Consider the following 25,849-nt stretch of genomic DNA (forward strand, 5'->3'; position numbering starts at 1 on the left):
AAAAAAGACTGAAGTCATTCTGAAAAAAAAAAAAAACATGATTTATTTGAAATCAGCATTGAAGAGTTGGCAAGATGGCGCTGCCAGAGAAGGTGCTTGTGGCTAAGCCCGATCGTTTTAGTTCAGTTCCCTGGACCCACATGGTAGAAGTAGAGAACCATAAGGGGACCCTGAAGTGAGTCCTTTCCTCCTACCAGAAAATAAAGTCACACACACACACACACACACACACGTTGTGCATGCACACGTGTAGTGTAAAGAGGGACAAAACAAGGGGGCTGGCAGCATTTGTCACTCTGCTTCCTTCCTGTGGGCACACAGTGACCTGAATGCCCTGCCACCATGACATTCCCACTGTGACAGACTGTGTCCTCGAACTGAGAGTCTAAGACCCCCCCCCTCCTCTAATTTGCTCTGTCGGACAACTGGTCGCAGAGAGAAAGGTAAGCAAGGCACACACACCTCCAGATAAGAAACAGAGCAGTATCGTGCATGCCTCTTTCCAGTGCTGCAGACTCGGAGGCAGGAAGGCCAGCCTGGGTAACAAACAAAAGCAGGAAAGGAAGACAGATGCATACCACTGGAGATGTGCAGCCATGAGCTGCCTGCCAGAGGTGCAGAGTTAGAGAACTAGCTAGCTACTGACTGACAGCCTTACTCTGAGCTCAGGCCGGCCTCAAGCTCACAGCAATCTTCCTACCTCAGCCTATGGAGTGTAGGATAAGAGGCTGAGTGGTGGCAGCGCATGACTTTAATCCCAGCATTCTGGAGGCAGAGCCAGGTGGAGGATCTCTGAGTTCAAAGCCAGCCTGGTCTTACAAAGTGAGTTCCAGGACAGCCAAGGCTACACAGAGAGATCCTGTCTCAAAAACCCAACCAACCAACCACCACCACCACCACCACCACCACCACCAAAGAAATGCTCACAGGAGCCACAGTGCAGATGTGGAAGTCAAAGGCAGCCTGGGAGTCAGCTCTCTCCCTTCACATGGGAGTCCCACTGATCAAACTCAGGTCATCAGACTCAACCAGTGCCTCTACCCATTGAACCATCTTGCCAGGCTCTGGGGTGGCCATCCATCAAGACAGCAGGGACTGCTGCCAGCTATGTAAACCTCCCCATGTGCAGCTGGGGACAGTCGTGCACAGAGGATGGAGGCTATGCTCCAGTTGCCCTTAGTGATGAGGGGCACACACCAGAGTGGGAGATGGCAGAGGGCTTTTCTTGGGGAGGAGGGGTGTTTTATTTTTTGAAACAGGGTCTCACTACATAACTTTAACTGGCCTGAAAATCACTCTGTAGATCAGTGGTTCTCAACCTCCCTCATGCTGTGACCATTTAATATAGTTCCTCATGTTGTGGTGACCCCCAACCATAAAATTAGTTCATTGCTACTTCATAAATACAATTTTGCTACTGTTGTGAATAGTAATGTAAAGTTCTGATGTGCAGGAGACCCGATGTGACTCCCCCAAAGTGATGGAGACCCACTGCTGTAGGCCGGGCTGTCCCTGAATTCAGAAAGCCACCTGCCTCTCAGAGTGCTGGAAGGTGTGCACCCCTAGTTTATTTGGGGAGGGGGACTGGGTCATTGGGATAGCATGTATCCTGGTGGGATTGAATTTCTAAATAAATATTTTCAATCCCTGAAGTAGGGTCCAACTTCTGGGTTTTCTTTTGCATGTAAAGTTTTATATTTTCATTGGATGAAAGCAAAGTGGGTGGAGCCACCCCTTCCAGCTCAGTCAATAATGCTATGGCCCATTTCCCAGAGTATCCTTGACTGGTCTAGGACTGCATGAATGGTAACCACCGAGACTTGGCTCCTGTCTCTGGCCACTTGTACATGCTCACACTCCCACACACTAAAAATCAGTGAATAAATAAAGTTTATGAACCAAAATTCGGGGCTAGAGAAATGGCTTGGTTGGCTAAGATGACCGCTGCTGTTCTAAAGGACGGGGATTCAAATGTAGCAGTGCGGCCATCCCTAACTCCAGTTTCAGAGGGTCCAGCTTCCTCTTCAGGCCTCCAGGGTCACCAGGCACACGAAGCTCAGACAAATAACTTAAAAATAAATAAAAACTGGCCAGGCGGTGGTGACTCACGCCATTGATCTCAGCACTTGGGGCAGGCAGATCTCTGAGCGCAAGGCCAAGCCTAGCCTATGTAGCAAGCTCCATGACAGCCAGGGTTAAACGGTGAAATCCTGTCTCAAAAAACCAAAGTAAATAAACAAAAATACAGATGGCTACCTCAACTCTACAACCAGATTCTACTTACCATTTTTTAAATGACATGTGTTATGACTAATATGTAAGCACACATGCCACAGAGCGTGTGAGGAGGTCAGACAGGATCTCATAGGGTCCTGACACCCGGTAAACTGTTCTGCCTTTCTGTGTTCAGGTTGGGAGCACTGAAAAAGGAGAGGAGCTGCTTCTGAACCCAGCCTGAGACGCCCACTGTACAGAGGGACTGTAGCCTTGTTTTGCATTCACCAGAAGGGACAAAGGTTTATTAAACCTGGGCTGCAGACTGCTGCTGGGGACCTCAGAACAACCCTAGTCCACAGAAGACCCTGGATAAGGTTTTGGTTGCACACTTTAGAATAAAGGTGTGACTGGAGCCCACAGCCCCTCAGCTTCCAGACTCAGAGGTGGAGTTAGCCAATAGATGGGGCAGGCAGGAAGGTGTGTGGGCAAGGGTACTTGCTGGTCCCAGCAGCACCTGAGACCTGGAAGCTCCTGCATTTGGGCTGGTCTTGACCCTTGAGCACACATGGGCCCTCAGAAATGGGTTGAAATTGGTGGTTTCAGGGAGAGTCCGCCCTCCCTGGTCTCCAAGAAGGAAAGGTTGGCCTTGTGCGGCACTCAGTACTCTCATCCGCAGGGCGAGCATTGAAAATGCTGGCGGGGGTTGCAGTGGCGGCTTGTGCCCAGCTGCTGCGTAGAGTAGAGTTAGCATGCAAACGGATAGTGGCAGGCAGCTGCCCCTGAAGCAGAGTCCTGCATAGGCCCGTCTGAAGAAGCATTTGTCAAGCGCCCGAGGAACACAGGAGGCAGCTCCAGTCAGAGGTACTCTGCCCATAACCAGAAGTTCCTGAGTGTAGCAGGTCAGCTGTCAGTGATAGTCTCTATGGAACAGCCGGACAGGATGGGACCCTGGAGAGAAAGCCTTGACGGACGGTGTTCTGTTACCTTGGACACTAGTTTGGTCTCCATGGCAACAGACCGGAGGCTCAAGCTGTCTAGGGGCGGGGCTTGGGCAGCTGAGAGAAACAGAAGGTGCACTTTGGGAAAGGGGCAGCTGTTTCCATGGAGAGGCCTGGAGAACTGAATGCTTGGTTACCCTGAGGACACTCGGTGGGGAAGATTATCTCCACAGTGGTCCACCAGGGCAGGAACAGCCAAATATGAAGTGATAGGTGTCTGGGCTTTAGGCCAGTGGGAAAGAAAAAGTGTGGTAACCATGGTTACAGAGGAAGGCAGAATGTGCCATTTCTGTGGGTGTAGCGTTGAGATGGGTAAGGCTGCACTGGTGGCCTTGTGAGCTTAAGAAGCCGAGCAGCTTGTCTCTACAAATCAGATTTTTAGGACTTTCTGGCCGGAGGGACTAATCTCTTTGGTGACATCCCCCAAGGAGCCCAGGGAGATGGGACATTCAGGCGAGTCTACTCTCTGGCCAGAGGAAATACCTGAGAGATAGGCGTGGCCACTGTTCCTGGGAGCCAGCTTGGGACATTCTCCCATGAAGCCAGAGGTGTTGGCTTTATCCTCCATAATGACCCAGGGACAAGGCATGATACCTTGGAAACGTAAAGAGACTCTCCGGAAAAGTGGAAATACCCAGCCTCTGGGTCACCTGCCTGCACAAGGCACGATCACTTTGTGACACACAGTTTTCTGTTTCTTCACTGGGTAATGGGGAGAAGTCAGTGGACAGTTGACTATCCAAGACCAGTTTTCCATCTCCCAGGAAATGCAGAAGGTTTGGGGGGGGGGCAGGTCTCCAGTTAATCCTGGGGGTCCAGCCTCCAGGTGACTGAGGGGGAGTGTCCTCCTGTTTTTCAGGAGGCCCTAGAAGGGTGGTTCTTCTTTAGGAAACTGCAGAGTCCTGCTGGTCTGCTGGGATCCTGGGGGCTGAGGGAGAGCATGACTCTTCTAGACAAAGTCTGAAAGATGAAACATCTACTATCCAAAGAAGTGGGCTTGGCCACTATCAGGGATCCTCAGAGGGCAGCCTAGTCAGCGACCAAGGACCACAACAAGTGGGACAGCCTGCAGCTCACCGCAGGGGCATGTCTCGTATCCAGGAAACCTTAGGTATGGTCAATGTCCAAAGACCACAAGTAGCTAGATCAGCCTGCAGTGCACCGCAGGGTTGTGTCATATGTCCAAGGAATCTCTGAGACTCTGAGACGTGCTCAATATCCAGGGGGTGCATGAGGCCACTGGATCAGCCACCAACACCCCAAACACGCATCCTCCCAGATCTAGACATGCAGCGGGGTCCAGGCAGCTGGATCCCTCGACCCTCCGGCCCAACCTCCTCCGCCGGCCCAGCCCCAGCCCCAGCCGCCTGGAGCCGGGTCTGGGGCACCCGGAGCGCGGTAGCAGTAGACACCGAAGAGGCGTCGGGAGGCGTCAGGGAAACCCAGGCTGCGCACGCCGGGCCGAGGACCTCCGCAGCGAGTTCGCGGATTCACGATGGGGTAGCGCGCGCTGCCATCCGCCAGCCAGCCTGCAGTGCAGCGGTCCAACAGCTGCAGCTTCCACGCAGCGAACAGTTGCCCGACTTTGGCCACAGTGGCACCCCGCGCTGCGCACGCGCGCACCGCCCCGGCCAAGGCCACAGGTCGCAGCGGCTTCAGGAAAAACACACGGCCTGAGGGACCCGAAAGTGTGTCAGAGCCGGGCCAGGGATGGGCCTGCCGGGCTCCAGCATCCCAGGACTTCCTGCTCCTGGTCCATCCCATTCCCTGAAACCTGGGACCTCCGCTTCCGCCCGTACAATGCGGGTACCATGTGGCATTTCACTGCCCCCCTGTGGCAGCCCCGAAAAGCCGTTTTCATAGTAGCAGAGGGCAAGGCGGAGGGGTGGGGCCTGCTCACTTTGGGGTGATGGTCTTGGAGGAAGGGTCTATGCACTTCAGGGAGATCTCTGTCCAGGCCTCCTATTTGGGGCGGGACCTATGTTTGGGGAAGGTTTTCGCCAGTGTCCATATGCCTTAGCTAGTGTCTATGTCCTTAGGCATAGGATCTGTGTTCTTGTGTTCTTGTGAGCAGGGTCCACACTCTTGAAACAGACCTTCAACTACGGGCTAGGCGCTTTGTATTTCGGACAGGTCTTCCTCCGGGAGGCAGGGATGGGGGCTTTGGGCTTAAAATGTGCCTATCTCCTTGGGGCGGAGCCCATGAACGGAGGTCTTCCCTTAAGAGTGAAGGAACCCATACCCTGAGGGATGGGGACTATGCTCTATGTTTCTGAGACAGACTTCCCTCCACCGGCCAGGCCCTAGGGTTAGGCGGTTATGGCCAGTCTTCCTCAAAGGGCTGGAGACTAGGCGTTTGGAGTGGGTTTCTCCCTAAGGGGCGGGGCATATGCGCCTGGGGCGGACCTCATTCTAGGGGACTGGAACTATGCACCCAGGAGTGGGGCCAGGCTCCATGGGTCAGGGCCTGTGCACGTGGGGCAGGTGTCCCTCCAGGGAGAGAGATCTTTTGAACTGGAGGAATGGGCCTCCTTCCAGAGAGAGGGCATACTGTTTAAGACGAAGGAGAGAGGGAAGGGTCCCCTTCAGGGAGAAACCTATGTATTTAGGGGTGGAGCCTAGGCCCTTGGGTCCAGTCTCCTTCAAGAAGGTGGAAAATAAGTGCGGGAGAACCGCTTCTTTAGAAAGGGCTTAACTCACCCGGGAGGTTGGATGTGAAGCAGAAAGCATCGTAGCGTTCCTCAGCGTTATGACGATATCCATAGTTGCGCACGCCCCCGTTGGTGCCACCACCAGCCCCAGGGCTCCCAGCCCCGCCACAGGGCTCCCGGGCCTGGCTCACCGGGTACTGCACAGAGCCATCGCGTAGCCATCCTGCATTGCACCAGTCCAGGCCATCGCGCCAGGCCGCGTGCAGCTGCTCGGCGGACGCCAGAATGCCATCCTGTTCGGCACAAGCGCGCTGCGCTTCTGCGAAAGTCATCTTGTAGCGGCCTCCGCGCGGGTGATAGGGAAAGACCACCCCTGGATGGATGAAGATGAATGGGAGTCTGTCAGGGTCTTCCTCCCCACCCTCCCGCCCACTCCGGATTCTACTACACCTTACATGAACCAGAACCTTCCAGTTCACTCTTCTCTCCAGCGGTCAGACCTGGCCGCACCTCTGGCCAGCTCACACCCATTATGGGTCCTTGGATTCAAGCTTAGGATGTGTTCCTTCTTCTCAACACACTTTAATATGTCTACTCTTCCACGGTCACAGATCTTCGCTCATATTCTTTCCTTTTCCAGCTGCTTAATTCATCTGTCAAAACTCAACTCTTAATGTCCTCTGTCCCAATGTTCTGACAACCTGGCAGAACTGAATCCTTCCCAGAGGGACCACTAAGCTGCAAATGTCTGTTCCTAGGACAGTGCTCCTTCACCCTGGGCCCTGAAAACATTGAGCAGGGTGTCGAGCCCTTTGATTTGTCAGTATTATTTAAAGTGTTTCCCTTCCAACTTCTGTCTGTAACTCTAAATTTATTTCTCCCTAGACCCACAGTCAACCCAACTCCGGAATGTCTCTGTGCTTAAGGACAGGACGTAGGCTGAATCTCAGGCTCGCTCCTATTCCAGGACAGGATGCAAACACCAGCTTTGGTGAAGCCCCAGAGCTTTGATGGACAGGATGTCGAATCTCGGCCACGCCCCTCACCTACAAATGCCGTAGCCTTCTTGAGGCAGAGCTCATCTCTAGGTTAATAGCTGTCTACCTCGGGGATTTGAGGAAATTAAATGAGAAGCTCCAGAGAGTCCTTCAGCTAAGTGGCTGGCAAACAGAAAGCATGTAATGAAGACAGCTACAGTTTGCCATTGTTAAAATGTTCAGAGAGGTCAATAAAATGGCTCGGAAGGTACGGGCATTTGCCACCAAGCCTGACAAACTGAGTTCTATTCCAGGAGAGAATCTATTCTGCAAATTGTTTGTGATTTCCATACAAGCACCATGGCAGGGGTGCACTCATAAGCACACACAAGTGTGTACACACACACGAAAAATTCAGTAACTTTTTCTTTAAAGTTCATGAGTTCAAAGCCAACCTGGGGTCCATCAAACCTTGTCTTAATCATAGAGCTAGGGTTGGAGAGATGGCTCAGTGGTTTAGAAACCGATTTCTTCGGGTCAGGGGTGGCGGCCCTCACTATGGATCCATCCCTTCAGTTAAGAGGAGGGCTGATCTCTGCGAATTCAAGGTTTGTTGAGATTTTATTAAATTAATCAGAAGGTGCCTTAGGCAGGCGAGGAAGGACACAAACACACCTTCACACTATGTACAAAAAGATTGTCCAAACAAAGGCTAGTGTGGTCACTGTAGTGAATTCCAGGACAGCCAGCCAAATAGCATTCCTACACCGACAGCAGGCTGCTCTCAACCACCTGTAACTCTAACTCCAGGGGCTTAACCATATGCATACATTAACACACACACACACACACACACACACACACACACACACACACACACACACACACATCTGTAATTTTTAAATGAGCTATTCCCCCTGCCTGACAAAATCTCTACCGTGGCAACTTGATTCAGTTTGACCCTTTCTCTCTGCTCATGCTGCGATCACCTTCCAGATCCAGCTTGACCATGCCGGCGTCATCCTCCAGCTCATTGGTGACCTCGCACTCATAGCGCCCATAGTCTTGCAGGGTGACATTTCGGAGGACCAGGGAGGCGTCCCCAGGTCCATCGTTCTGCAGCTCCGCCCGCCCTCGGTAGGGACCAAAGGCTCGATGCTGGGGACCCAGAGCCACGAAGACATCGGCGAAAGCCAAAGGGTCTACCACCTTCGTCCACTTGAGGCGGATGCTGTCGTGACCGTGGGCGGCCGCATCGTAGTGGTAACGGCAGGGTAAGACAATGGTGCCACCGCGGTGGCTCACCACCTGCCCAGGCGCTGTCTGCACCACCACGGAACCGGATTCGCCCTCTGCGGGGCGACGAATCAGGGGTCAAAGGTGAGGTAGGGAGGGACGCAGGGAGGGGATGTAGGTCTAGGATCTGAAAGAAGCTCAGAGGAGATTGAGTGTAGGGGACCATGGCAATCCGCCACCCATTCCACTCCCGTCATTCGCTCTAGGCCACCGCTGTGGGGTGTGTGTGTGTGTGTGTATTGGGGGTTGGAGGGGATGACCAGAACTTCACATAAAACTCACCCAGCACGTGCACGACTTTCTTCCTGCCACGCTGCGCCCCTGCGACCAGCAGCAGGAGTCCCCAGGCCACGGCCCAGAGTGCACGGTGACCGAGGGCTCCTGGAGCACACGCCTGCGGGTACAGGAGCTGCTTCCAGCTGTACTGCCCCGCCCCCGCCCCTAGCTCTGCCAGCCCTCCCCAAGGGGGTCTCAGCTGCGCAACAAGAGTGGAGCTGCCAGAGTGTCAGGAGATTCCTTTTACCTTCCCTAAGTTCCCGCCCCCGTTACGGAACGTACGGGAGGGGGAGCAGCAGCGCGGACCGGGGCCCGCAAGGTTATCCGCGCGCCAGGAGACTGCAGCAAGCCTGGCAGCTTGAGCGGGGGTTGGGGATAGAGGGACAGGATTGGGGAGGTGGGGGGTAACGGACTACTGAGCCAGGCCAGGAGAAACAGCAGGAGAGAGATATGAAGACCCAGAGTCGAGATACAGAGACAAGATGCAGAGACAGAGACACAGGAACAGAGAGACTCAGAGGAAGAGATGCAGAGATAGAGACCCAGAGAGACATCCAGAGGTAGATGCAAAGACAGAGAACCAGAGCATCAGAGACAGAGACGCAGAGATGCAGAGACCCAGAGATAGAGACGCAGACACAGAGACTCAGAAACACAGAGACAGTGACCCAGAGACGCAGACAGAGACTCAGAGACAGTGGCCCAGAGACGCAGAAATTGAGGTTTAGAATCAGAGATGCGGAGAAAGACTAAGAGGTAGAGGAAGAAGAGACTAGTGAGGAGAGACACCGAAAAAGAACAAGTGAGCGCTCTTCACCTCCCCCTGCCCCAAATCATGGGGGAGACCATTGAAGAGGCAGAGAAAGGGAAAGTGCCAGAGAAAAAGAAAGAGGAGGCAAGAGGAAGAGAAGACAGGAAGGAGGGAAGCAGAGAGGAGAGAGACAAAAACAAATGTGAGATTCAGGAACCCAGTGCAGCGTAGCACTCACCATCCTGGTCGTGGCCCCCGCTGAGCGGCCAGTGCGCTTCCTGACTGCGCAGGCGCACAGCTGGTCCCGCGGGCCGCGCAATCCCGGCGTCTGCCTGCAAGGAGAGGAGGGCCTGTGGGGCATTAAAAGTGCAGCGTGCACGCGCCTGCGTGAACACAGCACAGGGTGGGGGTGGGGCAGCCCCCCCACACACACACACAGGGGATTGAGAGCACTGTGATAGTGACCCATGGCACCCTCTCACTCACCAGGACTAACTGGCCAGTCTCACTGGACTGAGCTGGTACCGGCCTGGGATGACAGGTGTGCTGCGGCACAAGAGTCCCACCCAGTGAGCAGATGGGTAAACTAGGCTGGTTGGCCAAGCTCTTAAATCTTCCAGCTCCTGCCAGCACAGGAAAGACACAAGTCCACTAGCCTCCCTGCCACCCCAACACACTTCATTTTATGGTAGTGACACACAACTGTTAGTACTCTGGAGGGAGAAGGAAAGAATCAGCACTTTAAAGCCATCTTCTGCAAGTTCGAGGTCAGCCTGAAATGAGAAGGAAAAAAGGGAAGAGGTTTGGAGCCATATTCTATAATCTCAGCATTAAGAAGCTGAGGCAGGTAGACAGCAAGCTTGAGGCTAGCCTGGGCTATACCCAAGCCATGTATTAGCTGGAGGCTGGGGTGGAAGCTCAGTTGGAGGCGGGCTCACCTAGCATGCCTGAGGTTCTGGGTTCTATCCCCAGCACCACATAAAAGCAAGGCTAGTGTATATACCTGTCATCTCAACACCAGAGAGGCTGAGGCAGGGTTAGGAATTCAAAGTCACCATGGGCCAGCTGTGGTGGCCCATGCAGGTGAAACATGCTAAGAGGCAAGAGGCAGAGGCAGGAGGATCATGAGTTTGAAGCCTAGCCTACACATTTGGTGCTTCTGTGGTGGAGCACGCCTTTAATCTCAGCGCTTGGGAGGCAGAGGCAAGCAGATCTCTGTAAGTTTGAGGCCAGACTGCTCTACATAACAAGTAACAGGATAGCCAGAGCTACATAATTGAGGAAGGTAAAATTACCTTGGGCTACAGTGGGAATTTAAGGCCTGCCTGGACTACATAAGACCTTGTCTTCTACAGAGTGAGTTCCAGGATAGCTAGGGTTACACAAAGACCCTGTTAAAAAGGGGGAGTTGGAGAGGGAGGAAGAAGAGGAGGAGGAGGAGGACAGGGAAAGCCAGGCATGGAGGTACAGGCTGTTTTCCTAGCACTCAGAAGGCTAAGGCAGAGGATAGCAAGTTTGAGGCTAGCCTGGGCTCCACAGCCAGACACTATCACTTTTCTAGAAGGATAGAATGGAGTAAGTCTTCTCTGCAGTAGCAGCAGCATAATGGTTTGGCCAAGGGCCTTGGTCTGCCAGTCTTGCATTACCCATCTGCTTACTGGGCAATCACCCAGGAAACCCGGGACCCAGAGGGATTGGTCTAAGCTCTATACTTCTGCCTGCTGCCTGAGGCAGACCTCTCAGCCTGCACAAGTCTCTGGGCAGGGCAGGGTCTGTTATGACTGGTTTTCCACTAAAAACCTGGTGACCAGTTGGTCCTGCCCAGGAGCTCAAGGCCCCAGTCATGGGCCTACTCCACTCTTCACCCAGTTTCCAGATTAAAGACAGGAAATGGAGAACCATTTTCCAGCCCTTTGCTGCCTAGCCAGCTTCAGTTGCCTGCAAAGTTAGGCTGGAGGTCAGTTCCTAACTTAGCTGTGCCCACGTGTGACCTTGGGCTAGAGCCTTCTCTAGATGTCCAGCTCCACTGTATGGCTAGTGGTGGTTTAAATGGGCTTGGGCCCCATAGATTTATGTGGTCGTATGCTTGGCCCATAGGGAGTGACACTATTAGGAGGTGTGTCCTTGTTGGAGTGGGTGTGGCCTTGGAGGAAGTGTGTCACTTTAGGGGTAGGCTCAAGTCTTGCCAATCAGTTGTCTTCTGGCTGGCTTTGGATCAAAGTGCAGAGCTCTCAGCTCCTTCTTCAGCACCATGTCTCCCTGCATGCTGCCATGCTCGCTGCCATGGTGATAATGGACTGAAGCTCTGAAACTGTAAGCCAGCCCCAGTTACATGCTGTCCTACAAGAGTTGCCTTTGTTGATGGTGTCTGTTCACAGCAACAAAAACCCTAAGACACGTGTGTGTGTGTGTGTGTGTGTGTGTGTGTGTGTGTGTGTATGTGTGTGTGCGTGTAGTATTTGTTTGTATTGTACCTGTGTGTGAGAGTACAGATGTATGTAGTGGGTCAGAGGTGAGCATTAGGTATCTTTCCTCACTAGCTTTTCTCTGTCTGGCTGTTTAAGAGAACATTGACTGTCCTGGAGTTCACTATGTAGACCAGGCTGACCTAGAACCTATAGAGATCTGCTAGCCTCTGCTTCCTGAGGGATGTGCTTCACCACTCCTAGCTTCTTACCAAACCTGGGGCTGGCTGGCAGTGAGATCTGGAGATCCTGTCTTCCTCCCGTGCCCCAGTGCTGGGTTATGTCCCATATAGCTGCTGGCTTTCATGTGGGTGTTGGGGATTTGAACTCAGTTCCTTATGTACTTTATGGACTGCCATATTGCTCCTGACTCTTTCATGTGTGGAGAGGTGAGAATGTAATCTAGGCTGGTCTCCAAATTGCTATGTGCCCAAATGTTGGGGCCTAGGCTGGCCCACTTTGGGCGGCCTAAAATGTTGCCGCCCTCTCCACTCCACACTTGGTGGCCACTGTATCCCAGCCCAAGCTACTGCTCCAGTCCGTGGGTCAGGGTTCAGCAAGAGAGAGAGTGAGGACGGACTTGAAGAATGGAGACCAGACCGAGTGTGATTCAATTCCGTTTATTCTTCAGTCTCTCTTCTTAGTCTAAGTCCCAAGTCCTAAGTTCCTAGTGCCTCCAAGTTCCAAGTTTCTTCTTCCAAGTTCTCTTCCAAGTGCCTACCTAATGCCTAATTCCTACTCCAAGTTGTACTCTCTGAAGTGTCTCATTCTCTCTAAAGTGTCTGATTCTCTCTTCTCTGTTTGATTCTCTAAGTTGTACTCTCTAATTGTTCTGAACTCTCCTGACTCTTCTGTCTGCCTCTCGACTTTATATGTCTCACTTCTAAGCCATGCCTTTTGGTCACACCTTTAATCATGCCCTTAGGTCTTGTCTCTAAATCTGATCTCTAAATCACACACCTTTAATCTCACACACCCAGTGGATCTAAACCAAGATTATCGGAGTGTGCTCAGCTGTTGTAGGCTGTTGTAAACAAGTCTCATGTCAGGGTATATGGCTCAAGATGGCTGCAAAGCTGATAGCTGCTTTCTGCTAAAAGTCGGCCCCCAACACCCAAAGGTGACCTTGTGCTCCCGATCCTCCTTCCTCTGCCTCCCCAGGGCAAGGACAGCAGGTATACACCAGCACACCCATTTCATGTGGTGCTGGAATGAGCCCAGGGCTCTGATGACTGTCTGGCAAGCACGCTGCCAATAGGACTACATCCACAGCCCCCATTGTGCTGTGACTTCTTCCCTGGTGTCCCCCTTCTGAGCCCTCCTCTCCTTCTAAGCCTCAGTTTCCACATCTGGAATATGGAGTTGCATATCCCACTGAAAGGCTGACTTTGAATGTCCTGGCCACTCTGATTCTGGATAGCCACTGTGACTGTGAGCATCCCCATTTCCCCCTTGTGGGGTACAAGAAGAGGGTCCCTTATATCCAATGCTTAGGAGGGGATGTTCTAGACATCAGAAGGGCTTTTATTAAAAGGAGGGGAGGAGGCGACGGCTAGATCCCAGGAGAGGGCATTAGAGTCCTTGTGACCTTTGAGGCACAGTGATGTAGCAAGAACACCTATGCTCCTTTCTGGCCTGGGCTGCAGTTTCTCCACATGTCCATCACCCCTTGGCCAGCCCACCCTCAGAGGGCAAAGCCGGCTGCACAAGTAGATGTCTTCACAGAGAGATGTGTGTGCTCACTGCTGCTTCTTGCCTTGGTCCTGGGGCAAAGACAGTGCTGCATGCAAAAAGAAGGCAGGCCGCCACAGGCAGCGAAGAGCCAGCAGGTGAGGGCCCAGTGCAAACAGCAGGTTGCTCAGAAAGAAGATGGCCCAGGTGTCCTCTGGCACTCGGTAGGTGAAGGGTGTGCGCAGGTGCATGGAGGCGCCCATGTGTGAGAACTGTGCCTGGCACAGATGCAGGGAGAGCACAGGTCAGGCCAACACCCCCAGGCACTGCCCACTCTCATGTCTTCCCTCCCCAAAGCAACTGTTCAGCTCTAAATATTCCTGCCTCTGATGCTACTTCTTCCTCATCACACTGTCCTTCCTGAGTCCCCTGCCTTGGCTAGATCTAGGCTGTTTTTCTTCCTCCCAGAAACCCAGAAATAGTTCTGGTCCCTCCACTGCTCAAACACCTCCTGGCTCCCTCTCTCCCCTCACATGTTCAGAGCTAGAGTTCAAGACTGTCAGCATCTAGTGCCAATGTCTCTCTGTCCCTTGGTGTCTTCTTTACTGCCTTTCTCTACTGTTCCCATTCATGGAGGCCCTTCCCTGTATTTATCTTCATAGGTCACAGTCTTTCCACTCTGTGATCCCTCTCAGACCCTGTTCCTCCTTCCCTCCAGGTTTCTGTTTGTTATTTAGGTGTCATTTGTTCGTTTCTTCAGTCCTGGGGAATGGAAGGTATGTGCTTGCACATGCTAGGCAGGTATTGTACCATGAGCCACATTATGGTTCTCTCTAGCTCTGGCTAGGGTGCTTGGGGCTACCTATGGCTAGGGGATATGTACATCAAGCCATCCCTCCCCAGGCTAGGGAATTCTGGGCCTGGGTCTGTCATCACTACCCTATCCCATTCTCACCCCTTACCTGGCCAATGGCTCCAGCAAATACCAAGGCCCAGTCTGGCAACCAGGAGCAGCCAGGGAAGGTGAGGGCATAGGCAGCCAGGCAGTAGAATGGTAGCGCATAGAACAAATACATCAGCATCTAGGGGAGACCACAGCACATGAGGACACAGGTAGGGTATCTACACAAGGCGCTTCTCTTTCTCTGTGGGGTCCTTCCCATTGCCCACACTGCATTCAGCATTGCATTGCCAAGCCTGCATTCAGCTACAGGACCCTGGCCTAGCAAATGGGCCACCCTATTCCCAAGGCTAACATGATTGACAGGGGCACGTGATTCAGGCTGGGCTAATCAGAACCTGAATGCAACATGTTCTTAAATCTTAGGGTGACCAAGGGGAGACCCTGGAGTGCTTCTGGGATATCTTAAGCACCTGGATCCCACCATACCTGAAGTCTGCATGTGCATCTGCCTGGATGGCAGGGGCTTCAGGCAATTGCTTCCCAGATGCTTGGGCAGGACCACAGCCTACTCCTCCCACCCGACCTCTCACCTGCAACTTTGGGTAGGCTACAGGGTCCCGAAGGTATGGCTCATATTGGTAAATATAGATGAAGCAGGCATCTGTGGGGCAGTCAAGTACCACCTAAGATACACAGAAAAACACCATCCATGTCAAACATCTCACAAGGTCCTTCCCCACTCTAGCTCTCAAGCTGAGCCCACAATAATCACTCTGGTCCCTCTCAGCCCTCCCTGTTTCTCTCTCCTTGCTTTGGGGTTCACCATAAGATTGCAGAGAAGAGGCTACAGGGAATAGGCATTTGTCATGAAACATTCAGGTCAGACTTGGTGAAGAACGTCCTTGGGTGATCAGATAGAAAAACGCTGCCCTTTTGTCAATGAATAAGAAAATAAATTTGGGAGAAGCAGGCTAAAAAGGGAGACTGGAGATGAAAGAGTGGGGCAGCAAGGCAGACTCACCAGGCCCCGGAAGACAGTGAAAAATGCAGCAAGGATGAGGTATACTATGAGTGTCAGGTCAGCCGGGCGCTGTAAAAGACTTTTCTTCTGTTCTTCCTGTACCTGCCCCACAGGAGAAAGTCAGAGCTAGCCAGAGAGGTCAGGAACACAGTAGATGCTCAATAAATGCTCCTTCCTGTCTTCCTGAGCACCAAGGAGGCTCTTCCAAGTATACAGTCATTTAGACATGAACTGAGTGTTAAACCTAAGTCTCCTACAGTCTGGGGGAGTGTTCTAACCCTGAGCCATACTCCTCGGCCCTTCTGGGTGATTCTAGGCCAAGGTCCTACTACCAAGACACATTTGAGTCCCTGAAGTTTTGAGACAATCTTACCATAAAGCCCATGCTGGCCTTGAACTCATGGTAACCCTGCCCCAGTCTCCCCAGTGCTGGGATGATAGGCACAGGCCACCATTCACAGGGGCACTCACCATGTCAGGGGTATAGGAGGTTGGTGCAGGGGACTGGCTGAAGATCCTCACACCGGCCCAGCATGGAACCAGCATGTACAGGATGGCAAGGAAGAAGGTAGGTCTGAACTCTGAACTGTATTTACCTGCCAGGGTGAGGAGAGAATGTGAGTCAGGAAGGAGCTCCTAATGGCAGCTGGGCCATGCAGGAGCCCCACCTGGACATCTTGAGCTACAGTACCCTTGCTCAAGCTCTTTACCCTCCATGGCTCCCCAGCTCCTTACCCTGGCCTGCCTGAATATAGACCTGACACTTGCCGGGGTGTCTTTGCTTCCTAACTTGGATGTCCCCTGTGGGACATAAAACCATGCCAGGAAGTTTGGTACGGTAGAGCCGGCTGAGACCTGGAGACTCAGTGGGCCCACTCCTGAGGCTTAGGTGACTCCCAGCTCCCTGTCAGACTCCTGACTTGGAACACATACCGTGCTTCTCACATAAAAGAAATGTGTCCTGTGGTCCCGAAAGCTTAAAACAGAGTTCTCCATACTAATGAAGTACCTGGCCTGAGGGCTTAGCTTTCCTTCCCAGACATTCTCCCTGGAAAAGGTAATCTCAGGCCTACCCTGAGAAGTTTGGTATGGTTTTATGCATCCATTTTCTGCCATGACAATAAACTGTTTAGAACCATGGACTGTCTCTTTCATCAAGATCCGTATGAGGAACCTGGGGAAGGCCTTTGTCTACAGAGCTGCAGCCTAATTCTCCCATAGAAGGCCTCTCTGTGCTCCTGGCCACAACTGCCACCAAGCCTGCCTCCACCAAGCTAAGGACAATCTTACCATACCTGGACAAGCCTCTCCCCTGGACCCGGGCTAGACACTGTCCCCAGTCTGCAAGCCCCTGACTCAGTCATTTGCTCTTTCAGCAGTGCCTGGATGTCCAAGAGTCTGAGAACCCCACATCCCTAGCCTCCTTGCAGGTCAGGGGACCCCAGGCCAGTTCCGGCTTTCCCACCCCAGGAGTGGTGTCTCAGAGCTTCCCTGCAGTCCAGCACCCGACCCTGCAGCAGCATGGGATAAACACAGTCAAACTCCTCCTCACATTCCACCTCCCTAAGAGGCAGTGCCCTGTGGTGGAGTGGTCCACCTCCATCAGCATTTTCTGAGCCATTTCAACACTGGGACTCATCATCTCTGCCGTATCTTCAAAGACCCACTTAGCAAGCCTCCACTAAACTCCCTTCCTCTGTGAAGAGCATTCTGGGAAACCCCTGAAAGGACAGGATTAATGCCACCTCCCCTTTACTTCCACATGGAAAGGGAGTAGAGTGTGTACTGGCTGCTGGCCAGGGTTATTTAGAAGGGTTGGAGTTTCAGAGTCCATGTCCTTACCAAGAATGTTTCCTGGGAGAAACACCAGGAGGCTCATGGCGAAGGACCCCAGCCAGTAGAGCCCAAGGTTCCGGTACCTTTTCCTGGGAAGGGAAGAGGGATGGATAGCTATGGCCCACTAACCCTCCATCTCAAGCCCTTGCTAGGACCCAGAGGTCACATTGGATCTTCAGCTTTGTGTCCCTCTTGGGCTATTTATTTATTTTTGGTAGCTGGAGATGGAACGTGGGTCTTGAGCATGCTCAGTATGTGCCTAGATGATACTTCACACAGGGACAACAAGCTCTGGGAATGATACCAATGGTCCAGAAGAGGTGGGTCTCCAGCCAGCCATACCTGTTGACAACCTGGAAATGTCCTCTAGCCATCCCTGGCTGATCATACCCCTTCTCAAACACTTCTGGTTTCCCAGAGACCTGGGACCCACTCCAGGAGTCAGCTTCCTCCTGGGTTCCTGGTCTTCTGTCCCCTTACCTTTTGCGGATGGCGCCAGCCATTGTTAGATAGAGCAGGTAGTGCACAGTACCATCCCAGTAGCAGATGAAGATGCCATGTGCTGTACGTAGGTAGGGCTCGCCCTGTGGGCAGGAGTGGGGCTTAGGAACATGCATGATGGGGCCAGGACCACACCCAGCCATCCCACACTACCTCCTTGGAGTAGAAATCCATGAAGCCCATCATGTAGCCATCTTCTTGGAGTGCAATGACAAGGTCCACCACCGAGGTGAAGGAGAAGATCACAAAGACTGGAGACAGAGAAGGTGGGACTGAGCAGGTGAGTGGTGTTGACATGGGCGAGGTCAGTGCCAAGTATGGGTGTGGCTAAGGCCAATGCAATGACAGTTTGGGCCTGGGCAATCTCAGGTTCTGTTCTTTTGACACAGGGTCTGTAGCCCATGCTGCTCTGGGACAAATGAAAATCCTCCTGCTGCAGATTCCCAAGTGCTGGGATTACAGGCTCTTAGCACCACACCTAGCTTTTGGTTCGTCTTATAGTTAGGCTTGAAACATCAGATCCAAGGCCAGGTGACCAGGCCATACACAATAATAGCTCCCACTCTACATATGTGATGAAGGAAGTCCCAAGTCTGGAGCTGGACAAAGTATCACTGCTATCTCAGCATTCAGAACTCAGAGGCAGGAAGATTAGGAGTTCAAGGTCAGCTCGGGCACAGGGGAAAGAGACAATTATTTTTCTCTGGAGTTTCATCTCTGAAAGAGGAGACCCTTTGAGGTTCTCCAGTCTAATAGTATTCCAAGCCCTCTGAGTTCCACAGTTAATGGGAACCATTCAAAGACAACAGAGGTCCTTGGTTTGGTCTAGAATGGAGGCCTTTGCCCAGAGAACCCTGCTCCCCAGCACCTCCCAAGTGACTCACCAGCATAGAGAGGGTCGTAGGTGATCTCCCCATGAGACAGGCTGTAGACTGCCATGAAGATCAGACCCAGTATCAGAGCACTCATCAGCACCACACACAGGGGCCTAGGGGGAAACCGAAGGAGGCCATGCTTGGGTGAGACCTGGAGGAATTATTCAAAAAGTACCAGCAAAGGAGAATTAAACTTCTCCAGCAGTGGCTTCTTGGTTAGGTTTTCTACTTGACAAACTCCTACTCATCCTTCAAGGCTTACCCATATTACTCCGCCTGGAAGCCCTCTCCGATTTCCCTATCCATTTCTGTTAGTTCCAGTAAGTCCATCCTTAGCTAATACTCACTCTTTTGGATTTGCCTCATTGGTCATTGAGGCTCACCCTTCATGTGATCAGGCTCTGATGGGGAGGGTATCTAGTATTCCCCGAGGCTCCCAGTGTCTCCCAACTGAAGTCCAAATGTCTCCAACCGCTCCTCCCTGCCCTCGCTCAGTTAAACCTTGCCAGACAGGTCAGCTAGCTGCATAGATAACAGAAGCCAGGCCTGTGGGCTTCCCTTAACAGAGCTGGACAAACAAACCCAAACCCAGAGAGGGGAACCCACCTGTCAGGTGCCACACAGCAAGTTTTTGTTCAATTCTCCTAAACTACCCAGGCCCATATTTCATGAACTCCAGCCTGGTTTTGTTTAACCAGCAATGCCAATAACACTAATCTTGACAGTGCACAGAACTTGTGATCCTCACCCATGACTGTAGTGAGACCCAGACAAATAAATGTAGGGACCTAGGCTCCCAGAGGGCACTTGGCTCACTCAGACTCCCAGGAGACAGGTACCAGGAAGTCAGACCTATGGCCAAGGCCCTCTCTATCCCACTGTTTGGGTCAGCTGAGCTTTGGAGTGAGCTTTGCTGGACCTCCAGGGTCTATCTAAAGACTGAAGTCAGGAACAGAGTGGCCATTGCTTGTACGGGGAGTTTGCTCTAGGCCTGAGACAAAAAAATGATAGAACAGGGCATGCGTGCCAGGGAAGTTGGGTGAGTTGGGCTTTATCTAGGAAAATACTTTGACCCTGGGCGACTTTGGAACCAGCACAGCATGCATCCCCGGAATACCGGCAAATGCCCCAACCCACTATGGCTTCACTTCACCTTTTCTCAGAAACTTACATCCCCCTGACTCAGAGGGATTTCTGCTTGCATGGGCGTTCCCCGCCCCCCCCCTCCCCCCCCCCCCCGCCCCGCGCTCTCATCCTATGGGACTTTGATACTCCTCATCCTCCCTCCAGCCCACTGGTCCTCATGGACAAAAACGTACTGTGAGAACACCGAAACTTGGTTGAGTACGTAGGACACTGGCAGGGCGCCGAGAGACATCGCCGCAGTCCTACCGGCTAGCGGCGGGATGTCCATGACAGCGACACCCCAACCCCGGCAAGGCCTCCGGAATGCTTGGCTCCGCAGCGCGTCAGGGATCTGGGTTGCCAGGGACCTGCCCTGCGCAAAGGTCGCATAGCGCGCAGGAGCCGATCGCCACCCTTTACCTAGCTGGGATTCTTGGCCAGTATGCAGGCCCCGCCCTGCTACCACGAGACTCCGCCCACAAGCTCCCTTTTTCAGTCCATTTATCGATTGCACAGCTGTGGTCGCGTCCTTTCCCAGTTTTCAGTGGTTGGCCGCACAGATGCAGTTGCACCCCCTTACCTCCACCCAGCTTATAGCTCCGCTCCCAGGTCCTAGTCACCCGTGCGGCTGGAATGTAGCGATGCCCCTTCCCTAAGGCTCATTCACAACTCTCCCAGCCTTACTCACTAAGCTTCAGGAGGCAGCCACGTCCTACATGGCCCCGCCCCCAGGCCCTACACTCACAACTCTATACAGTGGCAGCCCAGCTCCGGGTCACATTCCTACTACTTAGCCCTACCCTTAGCTCTGCCGTTCACAGCTGCCAGCTCTTGGTCCTTTTGTGCCATGCCCAAACACCAGATCTTCCTCTTTGGATTTGGGAGGGGGAAAACACTGGGGAGATGGGAAACCAGAGGATCAAGACTGTGGGGTATTCAGATTGATCATTCTTCTCCTTATTCTCTTCAGGATTTTGACTAGCTGGAAAAGTCTGGGGAGGATCGAGGGCAGCGCAGATGGGATAAAACTGGGAAGACAGACACCAGGAGGTCACCTGTCCATCACAGCCTCCAGCTGGGCTCTTGCAGCTATACTGTGAGCAATATATGAGACAGCCCCTCTCCCAGGTCTCTGCCTCTAGACAGGGCCCACCCCCACTCCAGCTGTGACCAGTACACACCAGTCCATGCATCATACATCATGAAGCATTTGGAATCCTCTTTTTCCTCTGCCTGGGGTAAAGTCTGAACCAACTAGCTGGTCTCCAGTTACTGTGAACTCAATGAGGAGCCTCACTGGGACTGGGACAAGAGGGGTTTCTGACAACAGCAGGAACTGGGATGCTGGTCAGGTGAGCATTGGGACTTTAATACACAGCACAACATTGTGACAACAGCAGAGATGGATGCCAGAACATTCCACAGTCCAAGGATGGCCGATTTGAAAGTAGACTTTGTGTTTCCAGAATATTCAGTAGTAGGGCCGTCTAGGGTTGTTCTGTGGAAGGCCAAAAAGATCAAAGGAGTGTTAGTGGAAACCATAGGCCCTCCCTCCAGAACATTCCAGCCAGCAGAGCTAACTTGTGAGGGCTGGAACAAGGGTTTTGTCATCTCCCCGACACCAGCAGGGAGTCAGGGAGGCACGCACCAGGGGGTTGGGCCGGAAGCGGTAGGCCAGCATCATCCTTTTGCGGAAGGCTTCATACTCATCATCCTCCTTGGAGAGCTCAGCTGGCCGGTCGATGCCAAAGCCAGCTCCATCTATTGTGGTGGCACCCCTGTGGAAAGCCAGCAGTCATGAGTAGTAACAGGAAGAGACAGACAGAAAGGGTTACAGGTACTGGGGTGGGGACTGGTGGCTGGGCTGGCCATCAAGACATGAGGTCAGAGGCCAACTTCAAGGTCAAGCAGTGTGGACAGCAAGGCTTCACACACTAGTGAAACCAGAACTAGTTTCTGGAACCTGAGGACTTGCTCCCTGCAGCCCTATGGCAGCACTCACTTGTTCACTGGGTTCTTGATGCCCTGGCCCTCAGTGCCTAGCCCCTCGCCCTCCTTCCAACCCATCTTCATGAGCATCTGGTAGCCGATGTTCTCCACCGTCAGCTTGAACTCCTTGTACTCTGAGTAGTCTGGCTCTCTGCCCTCCTGCAACACAAGAGAGGAGAAAGTTGCCAGCCCTGGGGACTGCAGCTGTCCCTAGGCCCCAGCTCTGGCTCTAATGCTTGCCCCATCTGATTTTAGCCTTAGCCCAGACTGGTACCACCCATGTGCCCCACCTATCAGTGGCAGACTCCACTGAAACAAATCAAGTTCTTCATCCCTCTGCTGTCTCCAAGAGGCTGAGTTTCCAGGCACTCAGGTCCAAAGGGGCATGGAGAACACTGGCCCGGCCCCTTTGGGACAGTAACAGTTTACTGGAAAAGAGTAGCTTGTGTTCTAAGAGCAATCTGTTCCGAATACCCAGCTTGGGGACAATCTGTCACACAGAATGCTAAACAGCCGTGGCTATGGGATACAAAGAGAAGCCAATTTATGTCTCATCAGCCCACTGGTTCTTGAGCCCACCACAGTGGGGTGGCATACAGGGCAGTGTCTTTCTGCAATTGGGTGGCCTGGTCTATACAATCAGTTCCAGACCAGTGAGGACTGCAAGGAAAGACCCTGACTTAAGGAAAAAAGAAAAAAAAAAAAAAAAACCTATCCTGGGCCCCAGCTCTGCAAGTGTGATTTCCCTGTGGCTGGAAGCCACTGAACTATTTGTTAATCCCCTTCCTGTCAGCGCCTGCCCATTAGCTTCCTCACCTTCAGGGCCTTGAAGGTCTCCATGAACTTCTCCAGCTCATCAGGGGGCAGGAAGTCACCGATGAAGTGCTTGCCCCGACCCATCTGTGTCAGCTGCTCTGCCCACTCTGCTCAGAGAGGAGAGGAAGATGAATGGTGAGGGCTAAGGCAGCAAGCAATGGCAATGGTGTTCTCTCAACCCCTCACTGAGGAAGCAAGAGGCAGAGGTGGAGCCTCTGGACCATGTGCAGTGGCCAAGTAGTGAAGTAAGTGGGGCTCCCTTCCTTTTATGCCACACACACCCCGTGTCTTGTCCATCTCCATGCGTCGCAGCTGGTGCTCCCAGGTGCCCAGTTCACTGTCCACCTCCTCATCACTGTCATAGCCATGCTGGTGTTGCTGCAGCGCCTTCTCCCACAGAAGCTGCATGTCTTGCATGGCCCGCTTGTGCTGCATAATCATGTCATACATCTGCTGCATCTGTGGAGTGGACAGGCAGGCACCCACTGAGAAGATCTCCTTGCCCAGAAGAGCAGGACAGGGCAAGAGCTGCATGGGTGGGGACTCTCAGCCACAGAACAAGGACAGCAGCTGACTTCAGGCTGCAGGCAAGGTGGGGTTAGGAGCTCTGGGGCTGTGATCTCTTTTAATCTGCCCAGCTGACCCCTCAATGGTGAGGTCAGACACAATGTCTCAGATCATCAGGTCCCAGAGCATAGGAGAACACCCAGATACTGAAGGAAGCTGGGGAAGGGGAGCGCAAATGGGAGACCTCTCTTTAGGAATAGTCTACAGGCCCTGGGTCCTTCCCTAACCTGGTTCTGAGGATTTGCCTGTCAGGGACTTCTCAGATAATACTCATACATTGATATTCACGTGACCCTTCATCTTGGGGCAGAGCTGAGTCACCCACTTGTGGCCTTACCTCCTGCTGCTCCTTTAGCTGCTTCTTTTGTGCATCAGACAGCTCTGTGACACCCACCAGGCCCACAGGTTTCCCCTTCTCATAGCCAAGCCCCTTGAGATCCTGAACTAGAAACAGAAAACAGACAGGACAGTAAGACAGTGGCACTTCTGGTGTCAACTCTGCCCATGGCACCCCATGCAGGGTCCATATCAGACCTAGAGAAACTCCACTGTGGAGGCTCTCACGTGTTCTGGTTATTCACATCTTTAGAAGGAAGCCCCCAGGAGGCTTCACAGCCCCTTAGCCACGCACATGCTATGTGGTGTAGATGCTCACTGGATTGAGTCTGACATAAGACTCCCAAGTGGCTCCCCCAGAGAAGACAACCAGCTATCCTCAAAGCTACTGACATTTACACTGTGCATTATCTTTTGAACTTGGCTGGAGCAGAACTGATCCAGGGGAAAGTGCTGTGATAGCTTATCTGATTGACAGAAGCCACCGAACACCTCTGGGAAGGGAAGCCAGATCTCTACATGCTTACACAGAGTGCTCTAGGAAGGTGGAAAGGGCCGAGTCCATCAAGTCCTCAGGGCTGGCATACTGCCCTTCAGAACTGCCTACTAGGGATGGATGAGGTTCAGGGGACAGTGCTTGGCCTACATTCATGAAGCCCTGGGTTTCATCTCCAGCAACATGTGTACACACACACACACACACACCCACACACACACACACACACACGCACAATTTTGGTCAGCATACATGAAGCCCTGAGTTTTCCTACGCTCCTAGTACACCCTTGATCTTTGCTTGAGGAGCACACATGGGTGTGGAGACCCATGAGGCTAAGAAGAAACCTCTTTTTTTGGGCACTCCACCAGTGACAGGCAGTGAATGCTCTCAGACAGAGACAATACAGACCACTGGAATGTGAACCTTGGCCTACGGTTTAGAGCCTGTGCTGCTACTCCGGACCACAGCTTTGGTGCCTTCGTCTTTAGGGCTCTAGATTTTCTGTGGCCAGCAGAAGCACCTAGCCTTAAGTGACAGGCTGTTCCTTATTCCTCAACTGGCATGATCAAGCTCAGGACCTTTTCTCCTTGACTGAAGGCCCCAGGGCAGGGCTGGAGATGACTGGCCCTCAGATCTAGACAGGATGCCCACCCAGAGGCCAGCCCAGGAACCAGGAGAACAGCCTTTCCTGTGGAGCTGTACTGGCTGGTCTTATGTAATTATTTGAGAAGAGGGAATGTTGACTGAGAAAATGCCTCCAATAAGATCTGGCTGTTCACAAACTAATGGAGTATTGTCTTAATTAGTGACTGATGTGGGAGGGTCTAGCCCACCATGCACAGTGCCATGGCTGGTGGTCTTGGGTCCTACAAGAAAGTAGACTGAGCAAGGCATACAGAGAAGTCAGTAAGCAGCACCCCTCTGTGACATCTGCATCAGCTCCTGCCTCCAGGTTCCTGCCCTGCTTGAGTTCCTATCCTGATTCCTTCACTGATAATCACTGAACAATGATGTGGAAGCATAAGCCAAATAAGTTCTTTCTTCCACAAGTTGCTTTTGTTGATGGTGTTTCGTCACAGCAATAGTAACCTTAACTAAGACAGGGGCCATCTTCTTGCTAATGTGAGCGACTGGGAAGGAGGATGGTGGTGGGTAGGAGGATGAGCCAGATGGCAGGAAAAGTTCCTCAGTCATTGACTCTCAGCTTAAATGACAGAAGACCACCCCCATACCCATGTGAGCTATTGGCAAGAAATGAGAGATCCGCTGCTGACTGTCCCTCAAACTGCTATGAGGAGGAAAGGTCAAAGGTGACTGTGCTAGCGATGGTAGCTTCTTATCTTGTATTTCCTGAATTTTCTATGATGAGGATGTAAGCCATGTGCTTCAAAGCCTAGGAAAGAGAATAGGACCATCTGTGTGGCCTGAAATAGAGGCTGACTGTAAACCACGCAGACACACAGAAAGGATGGAAATAGATATGCCTCTAGTACACACAAGGTGGAACACACCTTTAATCCCAGCACTTGGGAGGCAGAAGCAGACTGATCTCTTGAGTTCAAGGTCAGTCTAGTCTATGTAGTGACTTCCAAGCTTCACAGTGAGACCCTGATTCACTGTCTAAAATGATCACCAACAACAAATCTGGGCTGGAGAGATGGCTCAGCAATGAGCTGGGTACTCTTCTAGAGCACCTGGGGTTCACTTCCGACCATCTACGCTGTGGCTCACAACCCTGTAACTCCAGCTCCAGGGGATCTGACGCCACCTTTTTCTAGGCTCTGAATGCATCAAGCATGCATGTGGTGCACAGACAGCCTTTCCTATGGAGCTGTATTGGCTGGTTTTATGTAGTTATTTCAGAAGAGGGAATGTCGACCCATACACATTTTTAAAAAGCCTCTAAAACACATTAAGCAAAAGTTGACAGCACTGAAGGGGAAAGAGCATCCCACAGGTTAGACTGGAATGTGCTACTCTTACAGCAACCAGCAGCTGGGGGTGGAGCCCAGGACTTGCAATGACTGACAGGCCAGCTGTCACTGCTGGGCCACACCACAACCTTGAAAATGGCATTT

General features: G+C 52.5%; 4 protein-coding genes across 6 annotated transcripts in view; 1 reads left to right on the forward strand and 3 right to left on the reverse strand.

The window, feature by feature from the left end:
• Ncan (neurocan) overlaps positions 1 to 2,477 on the forward strand; it is a 30,403-nt gene extending 27,926 nt beyond the window's left edge. Inside the window, exon 18 of the transcript XR_013104445.1 lies at positions 2,411 to 2,477. The gene's annotated coding sequence lies outside the window, so the exon portion shown is untranslated. The remainder of the gene's footprint in view (positions 1 to 2,410) is intronic.
• Positions 21 to 9,542, reverse strand: Hapln4 (hyaluronan and proteoglycan link protein 4). Its single transcript, XM_034521010.2, has 5 exons — positions 9,405 to 9,542; positions 8,422 to 8,533; positions 7,833 to 8,195; positions 5,916 to 6,239; positions 21 to 4,888 (listed from the first exon to the last, which is right to left on the reverse strand). The coding sequence occupies exons 1-5, from the start codon at positions 9,525 to 9,527 to the stop codon at positions 4,497 to 4,499; spliced, it is 1,314 nt and encodes a 437-aa protein (XP_034376901.2). The 5' UTR covers positions 9,528 to 9,542; the 3' UTR covers positions 21 to 4,496.
• A 3,592-nt stretch (positions 9,543 to 13,134) lies between these two features.
• Positions 13,135 to 20,770, reverse strand: Tm6sf2 (transmembrane 6 superfamily member 2). 3 transcript variants are annotated; one of them, XM_076914345.1, is made up of 10 exons: positions 19,759 to 20,770; positions 18,449 to 18,552; positions 17,718 to 17,815; positions 17,544 to 17,647; positions 17,070 to 17,152; positions 15,699 to 15,823; positions 15,228 to 15,323; positions 14,797 to 14,889; positions 14,265 to 14,384; positions 13,135 to 13,580 (listed from the first exon to the last, which is right to left on the reverse strand). In XM_076914345.1, the coding sequence occupies exons 1-10, from the start codon at positions 19,851 to 19,853 to the stop codon at positions 13,371 to 13,373; spliced, it is 1,128 nt and encodes a 375-aa protein (XP_076770460.1). In that variant the 5' UTR covers positions 19,854 to 20,770; the 3' UTR covers positions 13,135 to 13,370. The 3 variants fall into 3 exon arrangements, with proteins under 3 accessions (XP_076770460.1, XP_034376343.1, XP_076770461.1); XM_034520452.2 differs by having other exon boundaries at positions 15,228 to 15,329; XM_076914346.1 differs by having other exon boundaries at positions 15,228 to 15,329; positions 18,449 to 18,590; positions 19,759 to 19,915.
• Positions 20,771 to 20,912: 142 nt separating this feature from the next.
• Positions 20,913 to 25,849, reverse strand: part of Sugp1 (SURP and G-patch domain containing 1) — a 28,721-nt gene continuing 23,784 nt past the window's right edge. Inside the window, exons 9-14 of the mRNA XM_034520645.2 lie at positions 23,274 to 23,380; positions 22,651 to 22,828; positions 22,370 to 22,476; positions 21,567 to 21,712; positions 21,213 to 21,342; positions 20,913 to 21,062 (exon numbers count right to left, since the gene is read on the reverse strand). Coding sequence (XP_034376536.1) covers positions 21,036 to 21,062; positions 21,213 to 21,342; positions 21,567 to 21,712; positions 22,370 to 22,476; positions 22,651 to 22,828; positions 23,274 to 23,380 — 695 coding nt within the window. The 3' untranslated portion in view covers positions 20,913 to 21,035. The remainder of the gene's footprint in view (positions 21,063 to 21,212; positions 21,343 to 21,566; positions 21,713 to 22,369; positions 22,477 to 22,650; positions 22,829 to 23,273; positions 23,381 to 25,849) is intronic.

This window comes from Arvicanthis niloticus, chromosome 16, assembly GCF_011762505.2.
Source record: "Arvicanthis niloticus isolate mArvNil1 chromosome 16, mArvNil1.pat.X, whole genome shotgun sequence".
Classification (NCBI taxonomy): domain Eukaryota; kingdom Metazoa; phylum Chordata; class Mammalia; order Rodentia; family Muridae; genus Arvicanthis; species Arvicanthis niloticus.